Consider the following 25,450-nt stretch of genomic DNA (forward strand, 5'->3'; position numbering starts at 1 on the left):
AAAAATGATAAAACACAATTTGTTTCTATGGGAAAAACTAGCCGTTCTGTTATGGACCTGCCTTCATAGGCATTATTTGGGGTGTTGCCAACAGACAGAGCATGTGCCTGAATATTGGACCAGAACCATGGTGATATATATTATATCAACACACTATTTGCTGGTAAGACACTTTACCCAAAATGTATGGGTTTACTAGTCTATGTAGTGCACTAGTTTGGGACCAGTGTGGTTTATTGAATCTTCCTGATAGTAAATACCATTGCTCATTAACCACCACCAGTGCTATTTCAACTTGAATTGTTCAAATCCCGGTGATATGCAGCTTAAAGGGATCCTATAGGCTGAATAGGATTACTAGTAAATCCCTTCTCTTACCTCTAATATTACTTTCTTGTGGGTCCCTGTATGCTAAGACAGTGTTTCTCAAAGTCGGTCCTCATGTAAAGGCCCCCATACATCAGCAATTGATTGCAGCAATCGTTCAATTTGCTATCGATTGTGTATAAAAATCTTTCCCTTTTTCAATCGATTGCAAATTGCACGATTGCTGCAATCAATTGCTGATGTATGGGGGCATTGACAGTGTGAGTTTTCAAAGTATTGTCAGGAATAATTATTACCATGTGTAGATCTGTTGTGTTTGTCAATCAACACACCTGTGCTCCAGCTTGATGATCTGGTTTGAGAAACACTGCGTTAAGAGGTCTGTGATACACCGTCATGGAGAATTAGCTTTCCATTTGTCAAAACAATGTGGTTATCGATGGCTTTGGAGGTGCAAACATGGAGGAATGTGCTCACATCTTGGGGGAATTCAATAGTTTTTATTGCGGCTGTTAGTAATGGGCGCCCAACGGAGCAATTCAACTGTTGCTCCGATTAAGTGTGACATTTCGTCTTGCAGCCTCCAGAGTGGTGAGCAGAAATCTGGGCCCTAAGCAATTGATTGATAATGCCTGGCACTTTTGGACCAGTACTTTAATGCTAGGTATACACTGGCCAATATATTGGGCGATCAATTGATATATATTGGGTGATGTGTCTGTGAACGACGTCGTTCTTGGCTGTGCTGCACAGCAGATGGACAGATATGTCCGCAGATGTTTCTGTCCATCGGCAAGTCCGCCCTTACACACACCCACAGCGGCAGCCGCGGGGAGGGGGGTGGGACACGCCCCCCGGCCGCTGAGACCCACGGGCAGAAGCAGATGATGGCCGTTCGGTGTGTATGAACAACCATCATCTGCAGAGATATCGCTATAGTGTGTACCCAGCATAAGTAATGTTTCATGTTCGACATAGTGATGATGCAGGTTTGACTTAAATCATAGAGGGATGATTCACTTAAATGCAATTTGCCCTTGGGATGGCGTGTGAATGCCGACAAACACACTTTGCATCATCCCTATATCGCACATTTTACTTAGCGCCATCTTAGAGGTGCACAGGAAATTGGACAATTTTAGGCTGTGTATGGCTTATGTGAACACTGCACTTTGCCCGTACCTCACGCTGGAACCTGCGATCTTGCATCGATCTAGGAGATAGTACAATTCTGCTGCATATTTAGAGTTTCCTGCATCGTGTCTGTGGTATCATTTTTCTATCGTGTTTGAATTTAATGTTTTATTCCCTCTAGCCTCACTATAATTCCTCAGTAGTAATGAAATGAAAACCGTATTTCACTTTAGAAATCACTGTAATCCAATTGAGGGCCCCTGAGGCCTGTTCAGTAAGCGTAGTAAAGTGGAAGCTCTACAGGTCTGAGAGGGATTAAGTAATAAATTGGGCATTTCCTTTATTGGGAACCAATTGATGATAACCCCTTTAATTTGCTCAGTCTGTTTTATGTACTTTGAATAAATGGCCTATATTTGTTTAGGTTTTATTGAGGGAGATGTATTATAGCGGCACGTTATACCGAGGCGAAGCAGGAAGCACTAACGATGAGATGTATGAACATCTCATCGGCCAGAGCGGGGGAGTGTTAACTCCCCAATCCCTGCCTGAGTACACAGCGCATAAGCCAAGTATTGCGGGATCTTGCGTGCAGCCCTGGAGCCGGCAGCCACCTCAGCTGGGACAGTGAGGATAGGGCATCACCAGGCTGTAGCTGCTGATAGCAGCTACAGCGAGCGGAACGGTCAGGCGAACTGACCGTTCATACATAGCCCAGGCTATTGACGCTGCTATCTTGTAGATAGCGCTGATAGCGCCCCTGTCATTTACCGCCAAGCCCCCCAGTCATACATCGGGGAGAAGCGGTATCAGTGCACATAACATGTGCTGATACCGCATTGGCGCTTCTTACATCTCCCCCATTATTTTTTAAACTGTCCAAAAGCTTTTGTTATTGGAGAACTGACATGTAATTGGAGCCTAGGCTGGTTATCAATCTTTATTATGCCGCATTTCATTGATTAGCATTTAGCATAGAACATAAACAAATGAATGTATTCATCTACATCAGGGCTTGACAAATATTTCTAAAATCTAGGAGCCAGGATGAAAGTGTAGGAGCCAGATCACTGTCCCCACAAAAAAATTGCAGGAGTGAGTAAGGAGCACAGCTCTGTGTGTTATACACACTATACTAGTCTACAAAATGGTCACTGCTCTGCACAGCTCCCCTGCTCCACCCCCCTCCCTGCAGTAATAACGGACCACATTTCACATAAAATAATGGTGCCAGAAAGTACAACAAAACCCCCCTCCTCTCGTGGTCACACCACTATCCCTTTGAAGCTGCTCCGCAATCCCTGGCTACGCGTAGACCCTACTACCAGAGAACTCTATGCAGCCGGAGATAGGAGTCAGTATACAGCCGGGACGTACAGGAGGATCAGCGTAGACTGGGACAGACAGCAGGGATCAGAGCAGGCCAGGATGGAGAGGAGTCATCAGCGCAGGCCGGGATGGACACAGACACAGCAGTCACCGCAGGCGACACTCAGCACATGCACTCCTGTGCATGATATGAACACCGCAATACTATAGGCATGAAACTCCACCAGAGCGGATGAGGATCTGCTTCCTCCGTCACTGCAAAATCTGGTAGCCAGGCAGCTGGTAGCCATGGCGACCTGGCCCCCGGGATTTGTCGGGCCCCAATCTACATTCCTATACAGAGTATTTTTCAGGTTTTTTTAATGGATATAAAACTGTATACTATTGTTATTTGCTCCGCTGTTGTTGTGGTGTGAGAGCAAAGAATTCAGTACTGGAAACTCTAGGAGTAAAGCCCCCCCCCCCCCCCCCCATTCGCCAGCATTAGATTGGACCAATTTCCCGATCGCCAGATGCCGGGGAATCGGTGAAATCTAGCTTGATGGACTAACCGGATTTGCCGATCACAATCAAAATATGATCGTGTTCAACAAATCGGGGACTTTTAGCAAGAAGAATTTCACAAGTTCCCCAACGGATCGGTGATCATCGATGGCTGCCGATCATCATTCCCGACCGGCAGATTGGGGAATCGTTGAAGCGGCTGCTTGATGTTTGGGGGCCCTTAATTCCAATCTGCAGAGCATGTGGAAATTAATAAATCAGCACTGCTCAATGTACAACTGAGAGGCTCTGGTGTCTTTTCAGCTCAACAGCGGCTCAATCCGGCAGCTCTTCTCTGGCAGCTGTGTATCAGAACCCTGTACTGCAGTGGTTCCCAAACTGTGTGCTGTGGCACCCTGGAGTGCCTTGGGACACTTGCAGGGGTGCCTCAGGTTGGTGGTCCAGCACCAAATCATATTATTTATGGTTAATGTAATGTAGATATGTGGACAAACAGAAGTGCAAACCTGTCCACCACTACCACCACATAACTGAACCTAAGGGTGACAGGTCAGCACAATTTACTTCACTTTACTACTTTACTACATTTTTTTTCTGAATTTCCCAATAACAAACTCTTGGCTTAGGGGTGCCGTGAAAACAATTCTGATACTCTAGGGTGCCGTGATTCAAAAAAGTTTGGGAACCACTGCTGTACACTTGGGGTGCCAATAACCCTCTTTAAAGAAGCAGAATACTAAAACATTATTTTATATACTTTGTTAACAAAAAGTTACTGTTTAGATCAGTGGTTCCCAAACTCTGTGCCGTGGCACCCTGGGGTGCCTTGGGAGACATGCAGGTGTGCCTCAGGTTGGTGGTCCAGCAACCAATCCAAATTATTTATAGTCAATGTAATGTAGATATGTGGACAAACAAGTGCAAACCTGTCCACCACATAACTGAACCTAAGGGTGACAGGTCAGCACAATTTACTTCACTTTACTATTCTACTAGATTATTTTGTGAATTTCTCAATAACTAACTTAAACTTAGGGGAGCCATGAAAACAATTCTGGTACTCTAGGGCGCCGTGATTCCAAAAAGTTTGGGAACCACTGGTTTAGATAAAGAATTGTTATAAAACACTGTACCCAGTGGCATAATAATTTTGGTAATTACAAAAAATGTACTTGCTTTAGTGGTATATATTTGACTTTACGTATGCTGAAATGTGAAAGGGAATTTTTGAATGTCCAAGTCTCTTGAGTGTGATGGTGCCATTGTTGCTGTTTTAAAATATTTCCGGATATATTTGAATGCTGTATATTTTATCTAATCCTAACTGGCCATATACCAATTACAAATTGATTTTGATTTTTACTTTTTGTTCACCTATTTTGTTCAAGATACACAAAGAAAAAAAAGGGACCAAGCTGCCTTTCCTTGGAAAAGAAGAGAAATGTGGTTTAGAACATCTCCTCTCTAAAAACATGTACATGCTGTGCTAAATGTTTAGATGTGGACTCTGCCTAATGGTACCCAGTGGGGGATAGAGTACTCCGTGAATTACTGTGTTTAGTGCAGCAATTACCCAGGGGACTTAGGTGGGTAGAAAGTCTTCCAGGATAAATTGTTCAGCACAGATAAAATTAACTTAAGTGACACAAAGCAAGGAGCCCTGTGGGTGGTGACTGCATGGTATTAAAACCCTGAGATTCAGACCATTTTCATGAAGCTTCTGTAGTTAAGGTGGTAAGGTGAGCAGTTACATTTCATTACCAGGTTCACAGTGTGTATTTGGAGTACTAACTAGACCTGGCTTATGCAACCTGCTGCTTCACCAACTGCTGCGACTACAAGTGTTGTGTACCGGCAGTTACAAAAGGGCTACATTTCTCTATTCTGATAATAGAAGACTCTGCAGTATGGGTTAGCTATATATTGTAGTTGGAATAATTCCTGGGTGAACAAGGGAACTTTGCTTGCAGACAGGGCAGCAAGTTGCATCTTAATGTGCAATGTACTCTGTTGTTCTTTCAAATTTACCTCTATGTATTAGGAGGACAGTTTGCTCAAGGTACATTTGTGGTTTTACTTCTTGTATATTTTCGTCCCCTACATATTCAACATAAGCTAGTTTCATGTTGTGTACTGTAAAAACAAAGGTGGCTCCTGTCCCTGTAGTGTGATGATTGAAAGTGGTAAATATTAGTTGTTTTTGATAAGCCAAATCCATTTTCCCCCAGCAAGGCATTGTCAGATAGTTTGTTGTCCTACAACAGCCAGTCAAGCTCCTTGTGTTACAAGTGGTCAAATTACTAACTTTATTTATGTACCCCATTGATGGCAAAAGCATTGAGGACTGCAAAGTTGTTTCCTTACCCATAGAGCTCGTTAAATATAAATATTCTAAATATAGGACTTTTGTTCTTACAGAGTGGCTTCCTCTATAGAGTGCAACTTGTATTTTACATATAATCTTCTTTTTATTGGAAAATGTTTGTTTTTCACGTGTCATTTTCTTTGGAAAACTCTGTCACAACTGTGTATCTCTTAATTGTAGATTGACCATGTGTTCATGTTGTTGCACATTTATTTTAGCTTTTTTTTATTTTAAAGTGTAACTATTCAAAATTATATACATTCATTCTGCAGTCTAGTACAATTCCAGATACACTAAATGCTCCACACATGGGTTAATATTCCACATCCATCAAATCTTTTTATTTATATATATATATATATATATATATATATATTTATATTTCTTTTTAATTATATCTGACGGACCTTTCTTTCTTTAAATACCCCAGTGTTCAAACTCTAAGGGGGCAATTCGGTTGAATGCGATGTTGGAATGGTTCCCAGCTATGCAATTGAATGCGCTGTTAGTCCCACTAAATTGCCGGCTGTGATGCTGTTTTTTAGCTTAGCGTGGCACTAAACATAGCGGCCAGCACTTAAGTCGGAAAATGCTGATTAGCTCACTAAATACCCAGCTTAAGGAGCGCTAACCATCATCTCCTGACTAAGTGCTGGGCAAGGGGGAAACAATTGAATAGCACCGGCAACTCCTTCCCATTGCTATTCACATCGCGTTCAATTGAATTTGTCCCCTAATTATGGACCTTTTTAAGATGACCATATCGGAGATCAATAACCACTCCCCCACGCCCCTCTCGCTCTCTTAATACTGTGTCTGCCCCTCTGTTCCTAGGTCTTCTCTCCCATGCAGAAGTGTTGGTAGACTGTAGACGTGTGTAATGCTGGAACTCTGTGTGTACCGTCACTGGCAGGTGGGAGGGGTCAGAGTTCAGGCTAACTATTATTACATTCCAACATGATGATTATGGCAGAACAATGTATGTCTTTAATATTTCATTAGATCTTTATTTACAAAATTACATGTCAACCTCTGTCAGCTGATAGTGTACAACATTTAATTCAGTGATTCTCAAAGTTTGGGTGCTCAAGGTATACTTAAGTATCTAATCAGTGCTCTTCACCAAAGAGGTGTCGGCATCAGTAAAATAACAGATGCTGGAACATGGGGTTCACAGTGTCAACAATTGCAGAGGGAGACATCTCCTTATGAGCACTTGTCCAGGACTCCATTTACTGCAGATGAGGCCTGCAATTCACATTGGGACTGTAAGATATGGTTGTGTGGTTATTATCCATCCACACTAGCTGTATCCCGCATAAGTGCCAGCTGGTCAGATCTGTTCTGATTGCTTGGTCTTGTCTGCTCTCTTCCGATTAGATGAGCTGAATATTTAACTTACATATTTGTGTGACAAATGGTATATTTTATATAAAGTGTCTTTTCAGTTAATTGGCCATTATTAATACTGTAGCCGACCCATATTACGAGCGACGGGACTCTGCATTGGCGAGTGCTTACACACTTGCAAGATGAAGGGGGCGACGGTGCCATGTAGGATGCCATGCTGTATTTGGCAGCATTGCATCATACACGATATCTTCTGGTTGGTCATGCAGCAGGGCCAACCTGAGATATAGCATGCAACCGTGGTAGCGCGCAAATCGAGCATACACACTTACAGATATGCCCGATTTGTCATTCTGATTTGCCCGGGAACTTCAAATCGGGCCGATATAGTTTGTGTACCCAGCCTAACTTTGCCATCAGCTTGCCCTCTGTTATGACATTGCAATGCTTGTAATAATTTTGCAGATTAGTAAGTAACAATGATAAAAATCTATATCTTTACGAAAAACCAAATGTTATGAAGCCTCAATATTGTTTTGACACTGAATATACTATATAACGAAGACACTAAAATACAATTCACAGCTCTGTCATGAATAACTTCAGAGATCATTTCAGGTAATTACAGGTTGAGTCTCCCATATCCATATATTCCGAAATACGGAATATTCCAAAATACGGAATTATTTTGGCATGACTAAAATAATGAAACCTTTGATTTTTGATGGTTCAATGTACACAAACTTTGTCTAAGGCACAAATTATTAAAAATATTGTATAAAATTACCTTCAGGCTGTGTATAAGGTGTATATGAAACATAAATGAATTTAATTTCTGTACACGAACTTTGCTTGAGCCACAAAATTCTTGAAAATATTGTATAATATTACCTGCAGGCTGTGTGTATAAGGTGGATATACCTGTAACACATAAATGCATTCTGTGTGTATATTTGGGTCCCATTCCCAAGATATTTCATTATGATATGCAAATATTCCAAAATACGGAATATTCCATTATCCAAATACCCCTGGTCCCAAGCATTTTGGATATGGGAGACTCAACCTGTATACTATTTACTGAACACACTAAAATACAATTCACAGCTCTGTCATGAATAACTTCAGAGATCATTTCACAAATTGATGTCCTTCAAACAAGTGAAGTTCTCAAGAAAGAACAAAGGCACTTGTAAAATCAAATTTATAATGATGTATGTGTGTACTCGCTAGCTAAACTGAATGGTAGCAATCGTGCACACAATATAAATCAGGAAGAGAAATGATTAAATATGAGTAGGCATTTCATGCAATGCCGGGTGAGGCAATATATTTGTTTAGTGAACGTTTTGGCAAAGATAACAAACTTTCACATTTGTGTGTATATATTTACTTTCTTTTTATTTTGAGCTTTATGTCCATAATTTAATAAAGTTAATAGCGGATTTAACTGAGCTTTAAAATTCAGTCCTGCCCTTTAGACCACAGGATTTGCAGTTGACAATATGGATTAAACTCGCTAAACTGGGATTTAGCATGAGCACAAATTTCTGCAAAATATGTGCTGATAAAAGGACAAAGCCTCCAATACTATGTTATTTCCCCTGAAATGTGAATCTGTGTATGAACAAGTACTGATCATTTATGGTACCTAGAAGCCTGCAGGTCCTGTGCATCTCTGCTAGCGTCATGCGTCTTTTGTGTGTCTTTGTTGCTGAAAAAGGACGCACCAGGAGACTGTACTGATTAATTTGATATGCAACACTTGTATATCTGTGTGTCACTGAGTCTTTATCGAGGCACAATGGAACTTGGCATGAAAAAAAGCAGCGCCCCCTGCATAGTATACAGATTCAGAGACTTAGGCCACTTTCACATTTGTCAGTTTTGGCCGGCACGGGAAGAACCTGGCGGTAGCCGGTCGGCTTATTCAAGGTATTGTGTGCCTTTCACAAGCAGCGGCTTTGAGCCGCTTTTTATGTGTTTTTTTTTTTTTTTTTTAAACCAATTGGGCATGTGCAGCAGTAGCCGCTACTGCACGTGCCCGGCCGGCAGAAGCCAGTGTGTGTGAAAGGAAACATTGTTTCCTTTACACCACTGGCGTGCAGGGACAGCACGGACATGGCACGGCAGCCGTCCTGCACAGTAGATATTCCCGGCTGTAACACGGCGACTGTGCCGTGGCCGTGTGAAAGGACCCAGCTGATTCCCCGCATTACTATATTTCACAGCCGGCTAAAACCGGGCGGCTCTTTGCCGCCCTGCCAAAACCGGCAAATGTGAAATAGCCCTTAAGGTGCATACACGTAAAAATGTCCTGTCCAACCATCCAACTAGTTGATTTGTTGGAATGAAAATCTGGTAAGGTATGAAAGCAAATGACAATCGGCAATTTGCTCCCAAATGCCGGAAAATGGACTAAAAACTGTTGTTTGAGCAAATTGTTTAGATCAAACATTTAACAAACTTGTCTGACGACCATTTTCATCTGATTTCTGACATTTAGGAGGAAATTGCTGATCATCAGTTACTCCCATACGTTACCAGATTTTCATTCCAACCAATCAACTAGTTGGATGGTTGGACAGAAAATCTTTACGTGTGTACCCAGCCATAGTCCCACAGATATACAAGTGTCGCATCTCAATCAGCGCAGTCTCCTGGTGCGTCCCAGTTGCTTCGCATTGTGACTAAGATGCATTTTAAAGACGCCCAGTACTATCAGTCATATGGGTCCTGGCACCCCGGGAGGTGCTGTTTGGCGAGACTGCAGCAATGATGTGTGAGGACACATCTGTAGCTGGACTGCGGAGGTGCCTGCTCACATCTGCAGTCCTCTGCTTCAAAAGTGTTTTTTTCTTTTTTGATAGGAATGTAATAGGGTGTATTTTGTTACCTCTAATATCCAGGAGAGTTGCCCGCATCTGAGTTCTCTGTAATGGGTCATTTACCTGGCTGTTACTGATGCTGACACCTCTTTGGTGAAGAGCACTGATTAGATACATAAGTTATGGTGATAAGGGATTACATATAACCTTTTAGTATGGGTGAACGGGAAGGCCATATGCAAACCATTTTGCAGTAGGGGTTGGCTGTATGGTATTAGTCAAAGCTGCGGACACCCACCCAGATTTGTATCCTTTTTCATGTGGCTTTACGGGGGGGACACCTGGGCTATTTTGGTGCTTGTACCATGTACGACCTGAGAGATGTCCGTTCATTTGTCTATTTTCTGACCCATTCCCTCTAGAGATCGGACTCTTATCAGCCATTCAAGCTATGGTGACTGCGTACAGAGAACGTACAATTGGCACAGAAAAACGGTTAATCCACACATAAGCTTTCATCCAGTTCCATCTCCTTTAGTGAGCACTTCCTTTTGTAATAAAATAAATAAATCTAACATAGCGTACAAAACAACACCATAATAAGCTGTCTTTGAACGTAAATTCGGACAGCTACTAAAGCTACAAGTTTGCATCCCCAGCGAACAAGAGGTTAAACGCTTAGAGAAGCCTCCCCCCAGCAGTGAGTAACTGATAAGCACATGCAGAGCAGTCTATGGAGACTCTAATTGGTGCTGGACAGGAAAACAGGAGGAAGCTTGCACTGTAGCAGTCTCTTGACCTTTTTTTTGCCGAGCTCCTGCTTTGATTGTTTCATTGGTGCTTTTCTAGATGTGAGTCAGCTGCAAAGGAAGAGGATGTATAGTGCAAATGGACATGCATATAAAATCCTGTTATTGTAAGATAAGCAACTGTCAGTCTCATCTTGCCCTTTGGAGAGCTAGCTTTATTTACTGTTCCAGAAATATTTGATGTAAATCATGCCAGTAATTGCACTAGTAAGCATCTTTGGTTAAAAGTGCTTAGTTTGCACATTCAGCAAAATGTCAGTTATTTCTGTAGGGTGGGTGAAGTACAGTACCTAATTGTTTATAATGAACTTTGGGAATGCAGTCATAAGGTCGACAAACATATTGTCGACAGGCAACATGTTGACATGCTCACAATGCCGACATCTTCAATCCCAACATTCTCAGAATGCCAACATTAGGGTTAGGCTGTGGGAGGGTTAGGGTTAGCCACTACAGCGAAGTTAGGGTTAGGCTGCTTGGGTGGGGTGGGCTGGTTTATGGATAGGCACCAGATGTAGGGTTAGGAGAAGAAGGGAAGAATACTTCGCAGTACTGCCGCTCCCTCAGAGGTCTGAGCCGCACCTGCTCAACACTTGACCACCGGGAGCAGGTAAGTCACCGCTGGGGCACCTTCTATCATGTCAACATTTTAGCATTGTCCTCATGATGTGTCAAAATTATTATGTCAACATTATGAATGTCAACCTTATAATACCACACCTGTTCTGTCTTTTATCTGCTTGCACCTGTTGTTAAATTTTTTTTCTTCATTTAAATGTGTTTACTAGAAGGAGTTTTGCACATAATTGCTAAGAAGACAAAAGATTGTGCAGTAGAAATTGACCCTCCCTTCTGCCCCCCTCCAGTGCTCATTCCCATGTCAGTGACGCATCATAATTTCAGATTTGTGCAATCTTTGTATGGCGTTTAGGCAGATATACCAAGAAGTGCCGATGATCTTTCTCACCTCTCTGCAATTCTGATAGCATGAAACTCCCAATTGGATGTGACCCATCCTGTACATGTGCATTTATTTGCAAACATTGGAACTAGAGTATATACATGTACTCAGCATGTACATAGTGCCACCCATCTGCACAGCACACACTGGCTGTTGGTCTCACAATCTTGATTGATCAAGGGCTGTCTGTGGACTTCCAGTTGTACTTATTACTATTGTTATTATCCATTATATATTAGGCGGTATGAAGACAACAGAACATGTCAATCTGTCTATTAATCTATCTATCGATGCCATGGATTACCCTCTACTACGCTGCACCATTGGTCTGATACTTCTCTGTCTCTGCCTCCAGTTCACGTCACTCCAATTATCCTTACCTCCCAGGGGCGCCCCGCAGTGTCCCATCCTTGGCCCTCTACTCTTCTCTCTGTACACCTCCTCCATGGGTGAACTCATCCATTCCTTCGGCCTCCAATATCACCTCTGTGTCGACGACAGTCAACTATAACTCTACTCTCCTGACCTCTCTCTTTCCCTCCTTTCTCATGTGTCCAGTTGCTTCTCTGCCATCTCCTCCTGGATGTTTGAGTGCTCTCTCAAGCTCAACATGGCCAAAACTATCTCTCTGATGGGTTTGTTTTGATTTTTCAGCCTAATGATGGCTTGCTTCACTGATAGTGACAGCTCTTTGGATCTCATATTGAGAGTCGACAGCAACTGATTCCATATGCAAATGTCACACCTAGAATCAACTCCAGACCTTTCACCTGCTTAATTGATAATGAAATAACGAGGGAATAGCCCACACCTGTCCAGGAAATAGCTTTTGAGTTGATAGTCCCATTACTTTTGGCCCCTTAAAAAGTGGGAGGCACATATAGAAACCATTGTAACTCCTACACCGTTTAGTATACTAACGAAAAATTCACTGGTATTTACCAATACTTATCCCTCCGGCGAGGTCCCATGAAGTCCTCGTCCTCAGCGAGGTCCTCTGCTGGCAGCCTAACTGTGCCAGCGACGGGGCTCCGGTGTAATGCGCATGCGTGACGGTACGTCTGCGCATGTGCATGACACAGGGACCTGGCAGTGCCTGGAAGGCTTTGCTGAAGCCGGAAAGCCACCGTCGGGTCTCCATTGTCGGCAATGGGGAGCGTATCACTCTCGCCATCTAAAAGATGCTATGCTGTGACAAACAGCGGTAATCTTAGATTAACGCTGTTTGTTAAATGCAGAAACGAGGACATAACCCCTTTAGCAAGTGCTAAAGGGGGTTATGCTTCCTTGGTAAATGGGGACCTCCGTTTGATTTGCTGTTTCAGCAGCTAGGTGCAATATTTTTCTCTGTGATTTCACTAAAATCGTGACTGCTCGGCTCCCTTTTGACATAGATGAATGGTTCATACACCTAAACTTTCCTCGACCAATGCTGTATAGAATAGTGAAACACCCATCAAGATCCGTCCAGTGGTTCAACAAATTAGTCCAAATGAACAGGCAGACCCCTAAACCGGGGTCTTTATTTTATTTATATAGTTTTGATAGTTTTATTAAAGTAAATGCTATTCTCTGTTTGCTTTACACACACTGGTCTGTATGTATTTTTGTGGCAAAAGCTTTTATTTAGAGGCTTGGATTAATAAGTTATTTACGTAGATAAGTAATGTTTTAAACAGCACTAAACCTACAGGAAAGGTCACTTTATGTATGCTAAAGCTATAGTGATAATTTATCCTATCTTTATTTTCATGTCTGCACTTTGTCTACTATGTGTGTACCTGTTTTATGTATGCCCTGTTTTCTTCACTTTCTTGTTATGTGGATCTCTATGGCACCATGTATATATGTGTGTGTGTGGGTTGAAATGAGGACTCCAGACAGGCAGGTACTTGGTAAAGCAGTGTCTTCTTAATGGTAGCAGACACTGCACCTTAGCATAAGTGAGCATAGGCCTGGATACACACAGGCACATAACAGAAAATAAGGAAATAAACATAAAAGTATATGTCCCAGCACTCCTTGTGCTTAACAGTCAGCGGTTTTAATATCTGTGCACCTTCCAGGTCCTAGCACCCTAATGCTAACCACCACCCCATGCCTATCGCCTGGCCAGTTTATCCAGCATCAGGAGCAAGGAGCTTGAGGTGCGTGTGAGTTTTAAACCCTTCCTGTGCTCCAGTGATTATTCCAGCTGGGTCTGTGTAACTGTGAAAACCTGGAATTCCACACCTCCACTGCTAATGCAGAACGCACGGGCTTCACTCCGTCCTCCCTTGGAGTGAGCTGATCTCACCAGAATGTGGGCAATTCAGGTGAGAGACAAACCCTCTCACCACACATCCCCTTTCGCTTTTCCAAGCTTGGGAAAGCGCACGTTTTCCTTGGTGATGGCCGACACCCTTCAGTCATCTTACTTCCTCTAGAGAAGACATCCATGTTTCTGTGTTGACTACTTGGCTGTTACATCATTTCACCCTTCTCAGGCGTATATACTTTATTCTCCCTGTAAAGTGGCACACTCTGACACAGGGACAAATAGTTTTTGTTTCCTGTGGACGCTGGGTTGTACTTTTCCCCGCCAATGTACCCCTACAAGAGCCAGTGCGACATCCGAGCGGTCTAGCGAGAAGTACAAGGACCAGACTTTCTTCTTGCCAGTTAGCTTGTCGCCATGCCTCAGGAATACGATATGGTTGCTGCTTCACGCCCACTCCTCCAGGTGTATTTATCTTGTGTTCTATTAAGGCAGTGCGCCCAGGCAGGGAAGAAAAAACATCCTGATTATTGTGAACTAAGGCTTTCGCTTTTCACCATTTTGCTGACCAGTTGTCCGCCAGCTTTTGTAGGACCAGGCGAACTAGAGATGCCTCTAGGAGCCTGAGAGGTGCCAGTTTCCAACACATCCATTGCCACATCTGTATTGGTCATAACACCTCTGCCAATATTATTGTCTGGCCGTAACCGGGCAAAGTATTGCGGATTTCTTTCCTCAGACATCAGTTGCGCAGAGGTTCACTCCATATGTATGTATATATAGATTGTAAGCTTGCAAGCAGGGCCCTCTTACCTCTATGTCTGTCTGTTATTACCCTGTTTTGTTCTATCAATGTTTCCAATTGTAAAGCGCAACGGAATATGCTGCGCTATATAAGAAACTGTTAATAAATAAAATAAATATATATATATATATAATATATATATTCACAAATTTGCAAAATACTATGACAATAGATCTTCACTTTATTATTATAATAATAATAATAATAATAATAATAATAATAATCAACATCATCCAACTTGAGTCTCCTATTCAATGGAGTCCTTAAGGAATACTGCCCTTTGATGGAATCCAATACCTGAAAAGTTTCTGAGTATTTGTTATTAACAGAAAAACTCTGTCCCGTTGTTAGCTGGTATGAGGCTAATGACTTGTACTTTCCTTTGACACTGATGGGTAAGATAAGCATAGAATACTACACCAGAGGACAAGTACTTAGACAAATTGTGAGCAATTGGAAATGGCTAATTGTTAGTTAAGCAAACTTGTAAATGGAGAATAACGACCCAACCCACAAAAAGTATTAACTCCTTCCAGAATTATAGCAGTTCTGGTGCGATGGTATCAGTGGTCATCCTGTGTTTATCTGAGTTGGCCATTCTGAATAGATACAGCTACATTATATCTGAAAGATTTGACGGTTGTGTTGGTGGGCAGACATTGGGCCTGATTCAGACCCACTCGCGAGCGGCTAAACCCGACCACTTTGGGCGCGATCAGCTCGAAAAGAAGGAACAATTGAACAGCGGCCCGCAAACTCCCGTCACTATAGATGGGAGATCCGGACCGCGAAAACAATTGAATACCGCCCCTAGGCGTCCTATTATATTAAAGTTTCTAAAAGATGGAGGTGGCCTTTAAGTACATTACCTGAATGAAATACTTGTTCGTCTGGTGTAACATGTATTGGATAAGGTCACATGCTTCAGTTTGTGTAACTGAGGTCCTTTAGAATGAATCATCATTTGTTTCATGTAAATAGTTCAACAACCTACCACTCCTACAACACGTTTATTGTTTTCTGACTTAGTGCTATCAAATCACAACATAAGTATATCCTAATTTAGGTACAATTAATCTGTTGTGTCAATAATAGAATTTATAGGTTATAATCATTGGTTCCCAAACTTTCGCAGTTTGAGGAACAAATACATATATATTTATTTAACAACTATACAATTACTCTTTGGGAGTGCATAATAAAAGTGCGGGCACAGTGTCATGTTCTGTAGCCTATGCTATTTAAAATACAATGGAATTACAGATCTTGTTTTATCTCTCTCCAGGACACCACTTGAGAAATCTTGCCAAGGCACAGTCATGCTACCTGTGCTCCCCTCAGACCTATAGACTGGCAGGAGGGAGGGTAGATGGCATTGGCCGTTGTCTGAAGTGCCATCTCGGGCTGTTGATGGCTGTGAGTGGAGAATCTGTATTTCTCCAGCAGGGCATCTGACTGACGCCCGCAAAGCTGGATGTAAGGGGAGAGTTTCAAGTAAAAAAAAATTAAACAAATGCCAATATGTAGGATTTTTGGTATTTTCAGAGCATAGCTGTGTTTGGACCCTAAGGACTGTATTCGATTAGGAGCGAAAAGTCCGTTGCCGGACTTTTCGCTGACATCAGAGGTTTTGGGTGCGAAAAAAGTATTGCGCTCATCCTTGCGTATCTCCCCGTATTCAATTCCAAATCGTCGTAAACAAAGCATGCGAAAATTGCTGTCATTTTTTGGGAAATCAGCCTGACACCCCCCTAAAGATGGTGTGACATGGGGGTTCACCTGCTGGAGGTATTTTGGGTCTTTAAATGGTCTCAGTAGGTGCTGTTTAGCGTCTTTGAAAAAGTGATGAAGAATAGCATAGTTTTTTGGGGGAAATTGAGTAGTCCAAGCAAATTTGGGATACATGAAAATGGGTGTAAGCATATTTTTATGTGGCTAATTTGAACTTTTAAAAATCATGAAAAATCCACCCGCAATAAAAAAAAAACCTTTTTTTTTGCCCCTAAAACTAAAGTACCTATTTGGGGTGTCCAGTGAGGTTTTTTGCATTTTTTTTACACAGTTAAGCTTTGGGGGGACTGTCCAAGGGGTGCTGGGGGGTTTCCGCAATGTTGCGCCCCAAAACCACGATTCTGCACTTTTTTTCACCACCTATTCATAGGTGATACTTTATTGCAGGTTTGGTAGCATAGAATTTTCGCACCGGCGAAAAGTCTGAAGAATTGAATACGGGGATAACTTGGAATCGTTGAAAATGATGTCATCGGCGAAAACGCCATGTTTTTGTACAACATGGTCATGATATGGGAAGGAGCATAAAGACTGGCCACAGGCTGCTTTAAATAGTGGAAGCAATATTATAATAATAATGTGCGGCTCCTGTCAAACAGGTACTGGAATATTATGTTGGCAAATGTGCTTCTGTAATACCCCTTTCAGACAGAGAAAAGAACCCGGTAATTTTCCGGCTCTTGCTGGGTCGACCCGGGTTTTTTTCTGTCTGAAAGGGTCAACACGGGACCTGATTCCCGGTACTTCGACCCAGGTATTTACCAGGGTTTTTCCCGGGTCTTACACGGGTTGGCGGCTGTCTGAAAGGTGCCGACCCGGGTTTTTCTACTCCAGGCGTAGTAAGCAGCGCTTATTGGCTGAGATGGCGGTGCATGGGCTGCACTTTTTATGACCTCATCTCTGTGTGCCATAAAAGCAGTCCATTTATTATGACACACGGTATATTGCAGGGATAATCTGGGTTCTGTGTGAAAGGGGTCGACTCAGGAATTTCCCGGGAATTATGTGCTGTGTGAAAGGGGGTTAGGAGCAAATTCCTGGGTTGAACGATACGGGAAAAACCCAAGTTTTAGGGATTTTTCTGTCTGAAAGTGGTATATGTAATTTATACACTTAATTGTGGCCAAACAATTATGTTTCATTGCTATTGATGATGCACGGGCTATTATGCAATGGCCTATAGACTTGTAACCTTAACCCAAAGACTGAAGTTGCACATAACAAATCTACTTTTGTGTTTTTATTTATTGTGTTTTTTATTTCTTCTTACAGATATTCAGGAGTGGGGTGAACTGAAGCAGTTTTTCGAAGCGCACTATTCTCAGATTTATTTTATCTTCTATGAAAATTTCATTACACTGGAAAGTAGCTTAAAGCTAAAAGGTATTACTCTTGTCCTGTCACACACATGTCATTGCTTTGCCATTTGGAGCCTCTTATTCTCTGTTGCACCTTAGGGAAGAATACAGGAAGGGTTTGCAGTGAAACATAAGAGACATTTAAGAGAGAAAGGAAGAAGACATTTAAACTCAGGCGCTTTACTTTTTCACTGACCATGGATTGCATGTAACAAATGGGCTCTACCACATTAGAAAATATAGTAAATATGATATCAGCATTTCCCTTTTACTCCTAATTTTTCCTGAAACATGATCAATGGGCTTGTTTCAATTCAGCGTGCTGTTCCCGGAGCTATTCAGTTCAGCGTGCTGTTCTCTAAGCTATTCAATTCAGCGTGCTGTTCCCGGAGCTGTTCAATTCAGCGTGCTGTTCCCGGAGCTGTTCAATTCAGCGTGCTGTTCCCGGAGCTGTTCAATTCAGCGTGCTGTTCCCGGAGCTGTTCAATTCAGCGTGCTGTTCCCGGAGCTGTTCAATTCAGCGTGCTGTTCCCGGAGCTGTTCAATTCAGCGTGCTGTTCCCGGAGCTGTTCAATTCAGCGCGCTGTTCCCGGAGCTGTTCAATTGAGCGCGCTGTTCCCGGAGCTGTTCAATTGAGCGTGCTGTTCCCGGAGCTGTTCAATTGAGCGTCCTGTTCCCGGAGCTGTTCAATTGAGCGTGCTGTTCCCGGAGCTGTTCAATTGAGCGTGCTGTTCCCGGAGCTGTTCAATTCAGCGTGCTGTTCCCGGAGCTGTTCAATTCAGCGTGCTGTTCCCGGAGCTGTTCAATTCAGCGTGCCGTACCCGGAGCTGTTCAATTCAGCGTGCTGTACCCAGAGCTATTCAATTCAGCGTGCTGTTTGGTCTGACTAAAGGATTTCTTCTCGCACCTCACTGAGGGTGCGAGGAGAAATCCGACAAAAGTGCCAGCCGCGATACTGTTTTCTAGCTTGGCAGCCGGCACTTTAGTTGGAGAATGCCGGTTCTCGCAAATAAACACCCAGGTTAAGTCGCGAGAAACGGCATTCTTTCCACTTAACTGGAAACTGTTGGACCAAACAGCGTGCTGAATTGAATAGCGCTCCTGGCGTTATTCAGCATCCTGTTGAATTGAATCGAGCCCATTGTGTTGCCAGTAAGTGGTCCAATGTAAGCTTCAAGAAATTAATGCATACAATTATGCTAATTTTGACAGGATATAAAGTGGCATGTTTTGTAAAGGCAAAACTAGGGTGGTTTTGCCTTTCAAAAATAATTACTGTATATACTCGAGTATAAGTCGACCCGAATATAAGCCGAGGTACCTAATTTTACCCCAAAAATCTGGGAAAACTTATTGACTCGAGTATAAGCCTAGGGTGGGAAATGCAGCAGCTGGTAGTGCCCCAGTAGTAATCCCCCCTGGTAGTGCCCCCAGTAGTAATCCCCCCTGGTAGTGCCCCCAGTAGTAATCCCTCCTGGTAGTGCCCCCAGAATTAATTCCCCCTGGTAGTGCCCCCTGTAGTAATCCCCCCCCTTGTAGTGCCCCCTGTAGTAATCCCCCCCCTGGTAGTGCCCCCAGTAGGAATCCCCCCCCCTGGTAGTGCCCCCAGTAGTAATCCCCCCCCCCCCCTGGTAGTGCCCCCAGAATTAATTCCCCCTGGTAGTGCCCCCAGAAGTAATCCCCCCCCCCCCTGGTAGTGCCCCCAGTAGTAATCCCCCTCCCCCCCCTGGTAGTGCCCCCAGAATTAATTCCCCCTGGTAGTGCCCCCAGAAGTAATCCCCCCCCTGGTAGTGCCCCCAGAAGTAATCCCCCCTGGTAGTGCCCCCAGTAGTCCTAATAAAAAATAATCCAAAAAAACACTTTACCTGAAACCCCGCTCCTGGTCCTGCCGCTGCTATCAGCTCCTCCGGCCGCTTTGTATTATGGGAGAGACGTCATTATGATGTTACTCCCATTACCCACTGCGGGAGCCGGAAGATGGCTCCCGCAGTGGGATCAGCAGCAGCCGATGAGAGTCTGACAGACTCTCATCGGCTGCTGATTACAACAAACACACAGCTGCCGGCTCCGGCGGCTGTGTGTTTGTGCTGTGTAGCGCTGACCGAACTCCGTCCGGTCAGCGCTACACACGCGGTGCAGCTGTGTCACAGAGACACAGTCTGCACCGCGGCCCGCATGGTACGATACTCAGCAGCGTACCATGCGGGCATCACTCGAGTATAAGCCGAGGGGGTGCTTTTTCAGCACAAAAAATGTGCTGAAAAACTCGGCTTATACTCGAGTATATACGGTAATGCTTTGAATCCATTATTTTTGTCAAATTGTTGATTACAATCACAAACCAGTATTCTCTTGGTTGGTTCAGAGGCATAGTACAAATCTAGCGGCAAGAGCTAATAAGGATTCCAGGGATGGTCTGTTTTCAGAAGTCTGCAATATTGTATAGAAAATCCTATGACGTTATAGTCTATTAACACATTTAAATACTCCTTGCAGAGACTTTGACCTTGTATTTTGAATTTGTCTGCTTTTAATGATGTGTTTTTATTTACATTATATTGATGGTTTAGTTGCAGTATTTAAGTACTAAAGCTAAATTTTAGTTGTTATTCATTTTGTGCATTATGGTTATTATTATTATGCTTCTATAGTAAGCACATTGTTGTTTTTTATTTTTGTTCCAGTTAATGTGGCATTAGAAAGGACATAACACACTTATCACAAATTGGAATCTGTTACTTGTGGTCTATTTAAGGAATATGAAATAAACAGATACTTATATGACTGGTTCATATGGTACAAAATGTGCATGTTTGTATACAAACTGCTTGGGGTAAACACAAGTTTACATTGAAAAAGCTGATTCTCTTCAGCATTATAAGAGTGAAAAAAAAATCTATATAGAGAAGCTTTAAATAAAACTAATCATTCTGGATGTAGCCCATTTTTTTCCTTTTAAAATTAAGTTTAGTTGTAGAAATTGTATTGTGAAGAACTGCTGTAACTTTATAAATGTAACTGCTTCCATTTGATCAAATAATTATCTTCCATCCCTTATTAAAAAAATGTTGTTTTTTTTTCTACAGGGAATAAATCTCAAAGGGAGGAGCTGGACTCCATCCTATATCTTTTTGAAGTAAGTATTACTCACCAGTATTTGGGGCCTAAGTCTACAGTAATATGGTAATATAGTCTTATGCTGGTTGTTGGAGTTCCTCTACCCTAACAAGCAAAGAGATATTGTGGGCATTGTTCAAGTAGTAGACAAATAAAAGGAAACACCAGTATAAAATACCTTATAAGGTGTTGGACTAGTGCGAGCTGTCAGCCCCATGCCATAGGTACCAGTGTCTGGAATTCTATAGGAATTGTACTGATGCATGGTTAATGGAGGTGGAAAATTCTGCCTAATATCCCTTCAATCCTCAATTAGGTTCAGAGCTAATGACTGAGAAGGACATGACTTATGGATAACATCAGTCTCAGCAACCAGTCTGGAAATGCAGGGCCTTTAGTACAATTAAGTAGCAACTAGTATTTACCTTGCTTCCAAAACTGACCAAGATTATGGCGAGCACAACATTACATAACCATCATAACACTTAATTGTTGGAAAGGAGCAGTCAGGACTGTAAAACATGCTTAAGAAGACTTTCTCTGAGCATGTTGCATTCCTCTATAGCTTGGCAGTGTACTCTGTGCTCTTTGCATTGCCAGGTGCGATGAGCGGCTAATGTATTGCCACCATTTTTGTACCACACATTGACATTTTCAGTAATTAAACTGTAGTGCTGCGGTTCTCCAACTCTGTCCTCGGGATCTCAAACAGTTCACATTTTCCAGGTCACCCAGCAGGTGCACAGGTGTATTCATTACTCACTGACACATTTTAAAAGATCCACAGGTGGAGCTAATAATTTATCTTTAGATTCTGTGAGGAGACCTGGAAAACCTGCACTGTTTAGGGTCCCAAGGACCAAGTTTTAGAACCAGTGATGTAGTGGATTTCTTGTTTTGCTCTGTGTTTTGGATTAGTCCACAGCTATTAGCTATCTTTAATGGTGCATACACACGATCAGATTTTTCCTTCAGATATGAACGATAACGATTTAAAAATCGTTCAGTCGTTCATATCTGAAGGAAAATCGTTCATATCTGACATGCCTGAACGATGGACGATCAACGATGCGCGTTCCCGTTTGTCAGATAACGATATCTGACATCTGATGGGTTTGCAGTCAGACTTGGACGATTCCATTCATTTTAATGCAGTCAAAAATCGTTCAATCGTTCAAATCGTTCAAAACTTTGGTAAAATCGTTCAAATCGTTTAATCGTTCAATCGTTCATCTGACAAATCTGACAAGTCTGACAAATCTGACCGTGTGTACGCTCCATAAGTGTGCGTTTCCTCCCATTGTTCCCCTTTGCTGATAATGGTTTTTCCTTCTGAGTTCCATGCTGACATTAGCTTAGATACTGTTGCTTGTGAAACCATTACAAACTGATCAGCCTCAGTCCCTGAAGCTCTGGTCAAAAGTGTCACCGCAATCCACACTTTTTCAAAATCGCTGAGGTCTTTCTTAAAGCCGAGCCGGCCTTTGTGTCAACAAAGGGAGTAGAACATTTGTATAAGTGATTCTGTCCATGCTTGATGCATGATTGCTTATATAATGCATTTAACCACAGCAAACTAGTGACTTTAAATAAGTATGGGTCATCTTTGAGTTATAAGGTTACAAATTTTACATTCTTCATCATTTTCATTGCTTACCGTTATCTGATTGCTGCCTTATAACGTCATTTTATGCTAGTATCCTGTATTTGAGTGGGTCCCTTTCTTAAACCTAGGTTCCATCAGTTGCTAACAATGCTCCAGCATCTCTTGCTAAAAAAATGGGTTGGTTTCATGATGCTGGTGCACGTGATCCCGGCGGTCAAAATCCAGGCGCCGGCTTCCCGGCAGGGTTAGCATACTGAACCTGTTGGTAGGTATCCTAACCCTCCCCCCCTGGTGCCTAAGCCTAACCTCCCCCTCAGTACATAACCCTCCCCCTAGTGCCTAACCTATAACCATAACGCTAACCCTCCCCCTCCTAACCCCGCTACTTACCTTCGGGATGCCGGCATCAGGATTCAGGCGCTAGTATACTAAGCCCTGCATCCCATGTGCCGGGATATTGACCATATCAAGTTGAAAATAGCTATATTTATATAGTGCATGGGTTCTGGGGCTCCATTTTCAAGCAATACATATAGTTCCACCATCTTTATTAAATCCAGTGCCCAGTTTCAGTGTCCAGGTTTTGTTTCTAGGTTTCCCATTGCTAGAATGTTTTTCTTCATTAAGGTGAACAATAGAGTATTGATAACAGTATTGATTATCTAGCACATTTATTTTTTAGTAAATCAATAACCGCTTATTATCAGCAAGGAGAACACAAATTGCTAGTCACTAGGGTTCATGCTGACAGGCTAGATTAAGAAAAATATTGACAAGGGGCTCAATTCAATCCAACGCAATGCTGAATAGTCCTGGGAGGGAGCTCTGCGAGGTATTTAATTCAACGCGCTGTTTGGTCCGTCTAAAGGATTTCTCCACTGAGGGTGCAAGGAGAAATTCGACAACAGTGCCAGCCGCGATGTGATGCTGTTGGCCAGCACTTTAGTTGGAGAATGCCGGTTCTCTCAACTCAACACCCAGGTTAAGTCGCGAGTACCGGCATTCTCCGACTTAACTGACAACTGTCGGACTAAACAGCACGCTGAATTGAATTGAGCCCATTGATTTGATAAGAAATATAGAAAATTGGGTTAATTACCTGTTAAGTTGTCATTAGAAAATGCTGGCCTGTGTGTGGCCCTTGAGGACTAAGGCATGTACTTGTCACTGAACTAATTAAATTCTGACAGCCCAGGTAAACATTAATCATATATGACCTGCAATTACAGTAATACTCTAAGACAGAACATTTCCTCATTACTTTCCTATCAGGATTTCAGCAGCTTTGCAAATATGTGGTTAGCCAATTACTATACGTATTTAGGTTTGTACAGATAGCTTGGGGAAAGTCCTGTGCAATTATACTAATAACACGTAAACATATTATATACTCAGACTGTATTCAAAGGCCTGTTAAAACTAAATCATTAGTTGATCCGATAAATGTCCTTTTATAATGTAAATGTTCTTCTATTGTTGCTTGTATTATTCGTTTGATGGTACTTGTTAGTGTGATTTACCCACAATAATTAATTTTGCTAGGAGAGACCCACATTATATCCTGATATGAAAGAATAACATGCATTTCTTCTTGCGTTGCTTATGCTGGCCATACACGCTGCAATTATCGGGACGATCCGCCCGATATCGGCGGATCGCCGCGATAATTGTAGCGTGGGGGGGCGACCGAGGGTTAAATATTGCTCGGTCGGGCATGCTGGATTGTCCAGCATGCCCGTCCGATGCGATATTTACCCGGTAACTGTCGGTCGCATCGGGCAGTGTATGCCCAGCGCAGCCGACAGACAGACATTTCCTGTGTTCCTTCCTACGGAAGGAACAGGGAAATGTCTCCTCCCCCGGGGGCGGAGCGCGGATGTCTCACAGTGTATGCCGCGGACATCTGCGGCTGGCAGCCGGCCAGATAAAATGTCTGTCGGTCTGACAGACATTTTATCTTGCCGTGTATGCCCAGCATTAGTGAATGATTTTGGTATTTGACACATGGATCCTCTCTAGCTCAACAGTTTCTTACTTTTTTTCTTTAACATGTTTTCTTGTGTGTTATTAAATTATCACCGCGCACCTCCTAAAGCATGTTTTATTTAATAAATACTCTATAATCTAAGTATATTGAATCTATCTGAGGTATCTATACATGGTCTCCTGCTTAAACTGTCGCTAAAGACATTTTGTTCTTTTTTGAATTTCTTGCTGGGCTCTTTTTCACCCATGTGGATATTTATATTCGCAATTTTAGATCAATGGGGTGCTGTCTCCTGTGGTAAACGGCAGCACTTCTCTTGCAGCAGCCAATTAATAGCACACCAGTACAGTGTCTTGGTACAAGTGTATGCAGCTAGTTTTATGCTGCAGCATAAAATAAACAAACATAAAAATAAATCCTGGCCTGTCCAGCACTAACTGTATATAAGTCTGCCTCTCTCAGGGTGGGAGGAACTAATATCCATATCTAACAAAACAGCATTAAAATACTGCACTTGTATCGAGTCATAGCTGTGTCTCTCAACAAGTCTGTCAGGCTGCTCCCCAGGTAGTGAGCGACTATCCATGTGGTCTGGTAATCAAGGCTGCTCGTTACCTGGCTAATTACCACACAGAAGTTAAGAACCTGGGACATATATACCTCCCATCAACAACTTCCCCAGTATTTGTCATATATACCCCCTCCTGTGGGGCAGAATACCTGTAGTCCCAAAACAAAAGACACGTGACAAAGACTCTGCATTGGCCGTTTGGCTTCCTGACCTATGGTCCACTGGGAATTAAACATTTTACAATGCCAAGAGCCATCTTGTTGTTCTCCCATTGCTCTCGTTATTCTCAGGCATCCATTTCAAAAGAGCATGATCAGTAATTAACCTACATTTTCTTCCAAAAGGTAGTAC

The 25,450-nt window shown here is 42.6% G+C and overlaps 1 protein-coding gene across 5 annotated transcripts in view; it reads left to right on the top strand.

Moving 5' to 3' along the window:
* RALGAPA2 (Ral GTPase activating protein catalytic subunit alpha 2) overlaps positions 1–25,450 on the top strand; it is a 398,803-nt gene that overhangs the window by 32,436 nt on the left and 340,917 nt on the right. For 4 of the 5 annotated variants that reach the window (XM_088477338.1, XM_088477335.1, XM_088477337.1 and 1 more), the window contains exons 2-3: positions 17,733–17,843; positions 20,905–20,954. The exons of the other annotated variant lie outside the window; for it this stretch is intronic. In XM_088477338.1, coding sequence (XP_088333464.1) covers positions 17,733–17,843; positions 20,905–20,954 — 161 coding nt within the window. The remainder of the gene's footprint in view (positions 1–17,732; positions 17,844–20,904; positions 20,955–25,450) is intronic. 5 annotated transcript variants of the gene reach the window in all.

The sequence above is a fragment of the Taudactylus pleione genome, unplaced genomic scaffold (assembly GCF_031769625.1).
Source record: "Taudactylus pleione unplaced genomic scaffold, aTauple2 ptg000201l, whole genome shotgun sequence".
Lineage (NCBI taxonomy): Eukaryota > Metazoa > Chordata > Amphibia > Anura > Myobatrachidae > Taudactylus > Taudactylus pleione.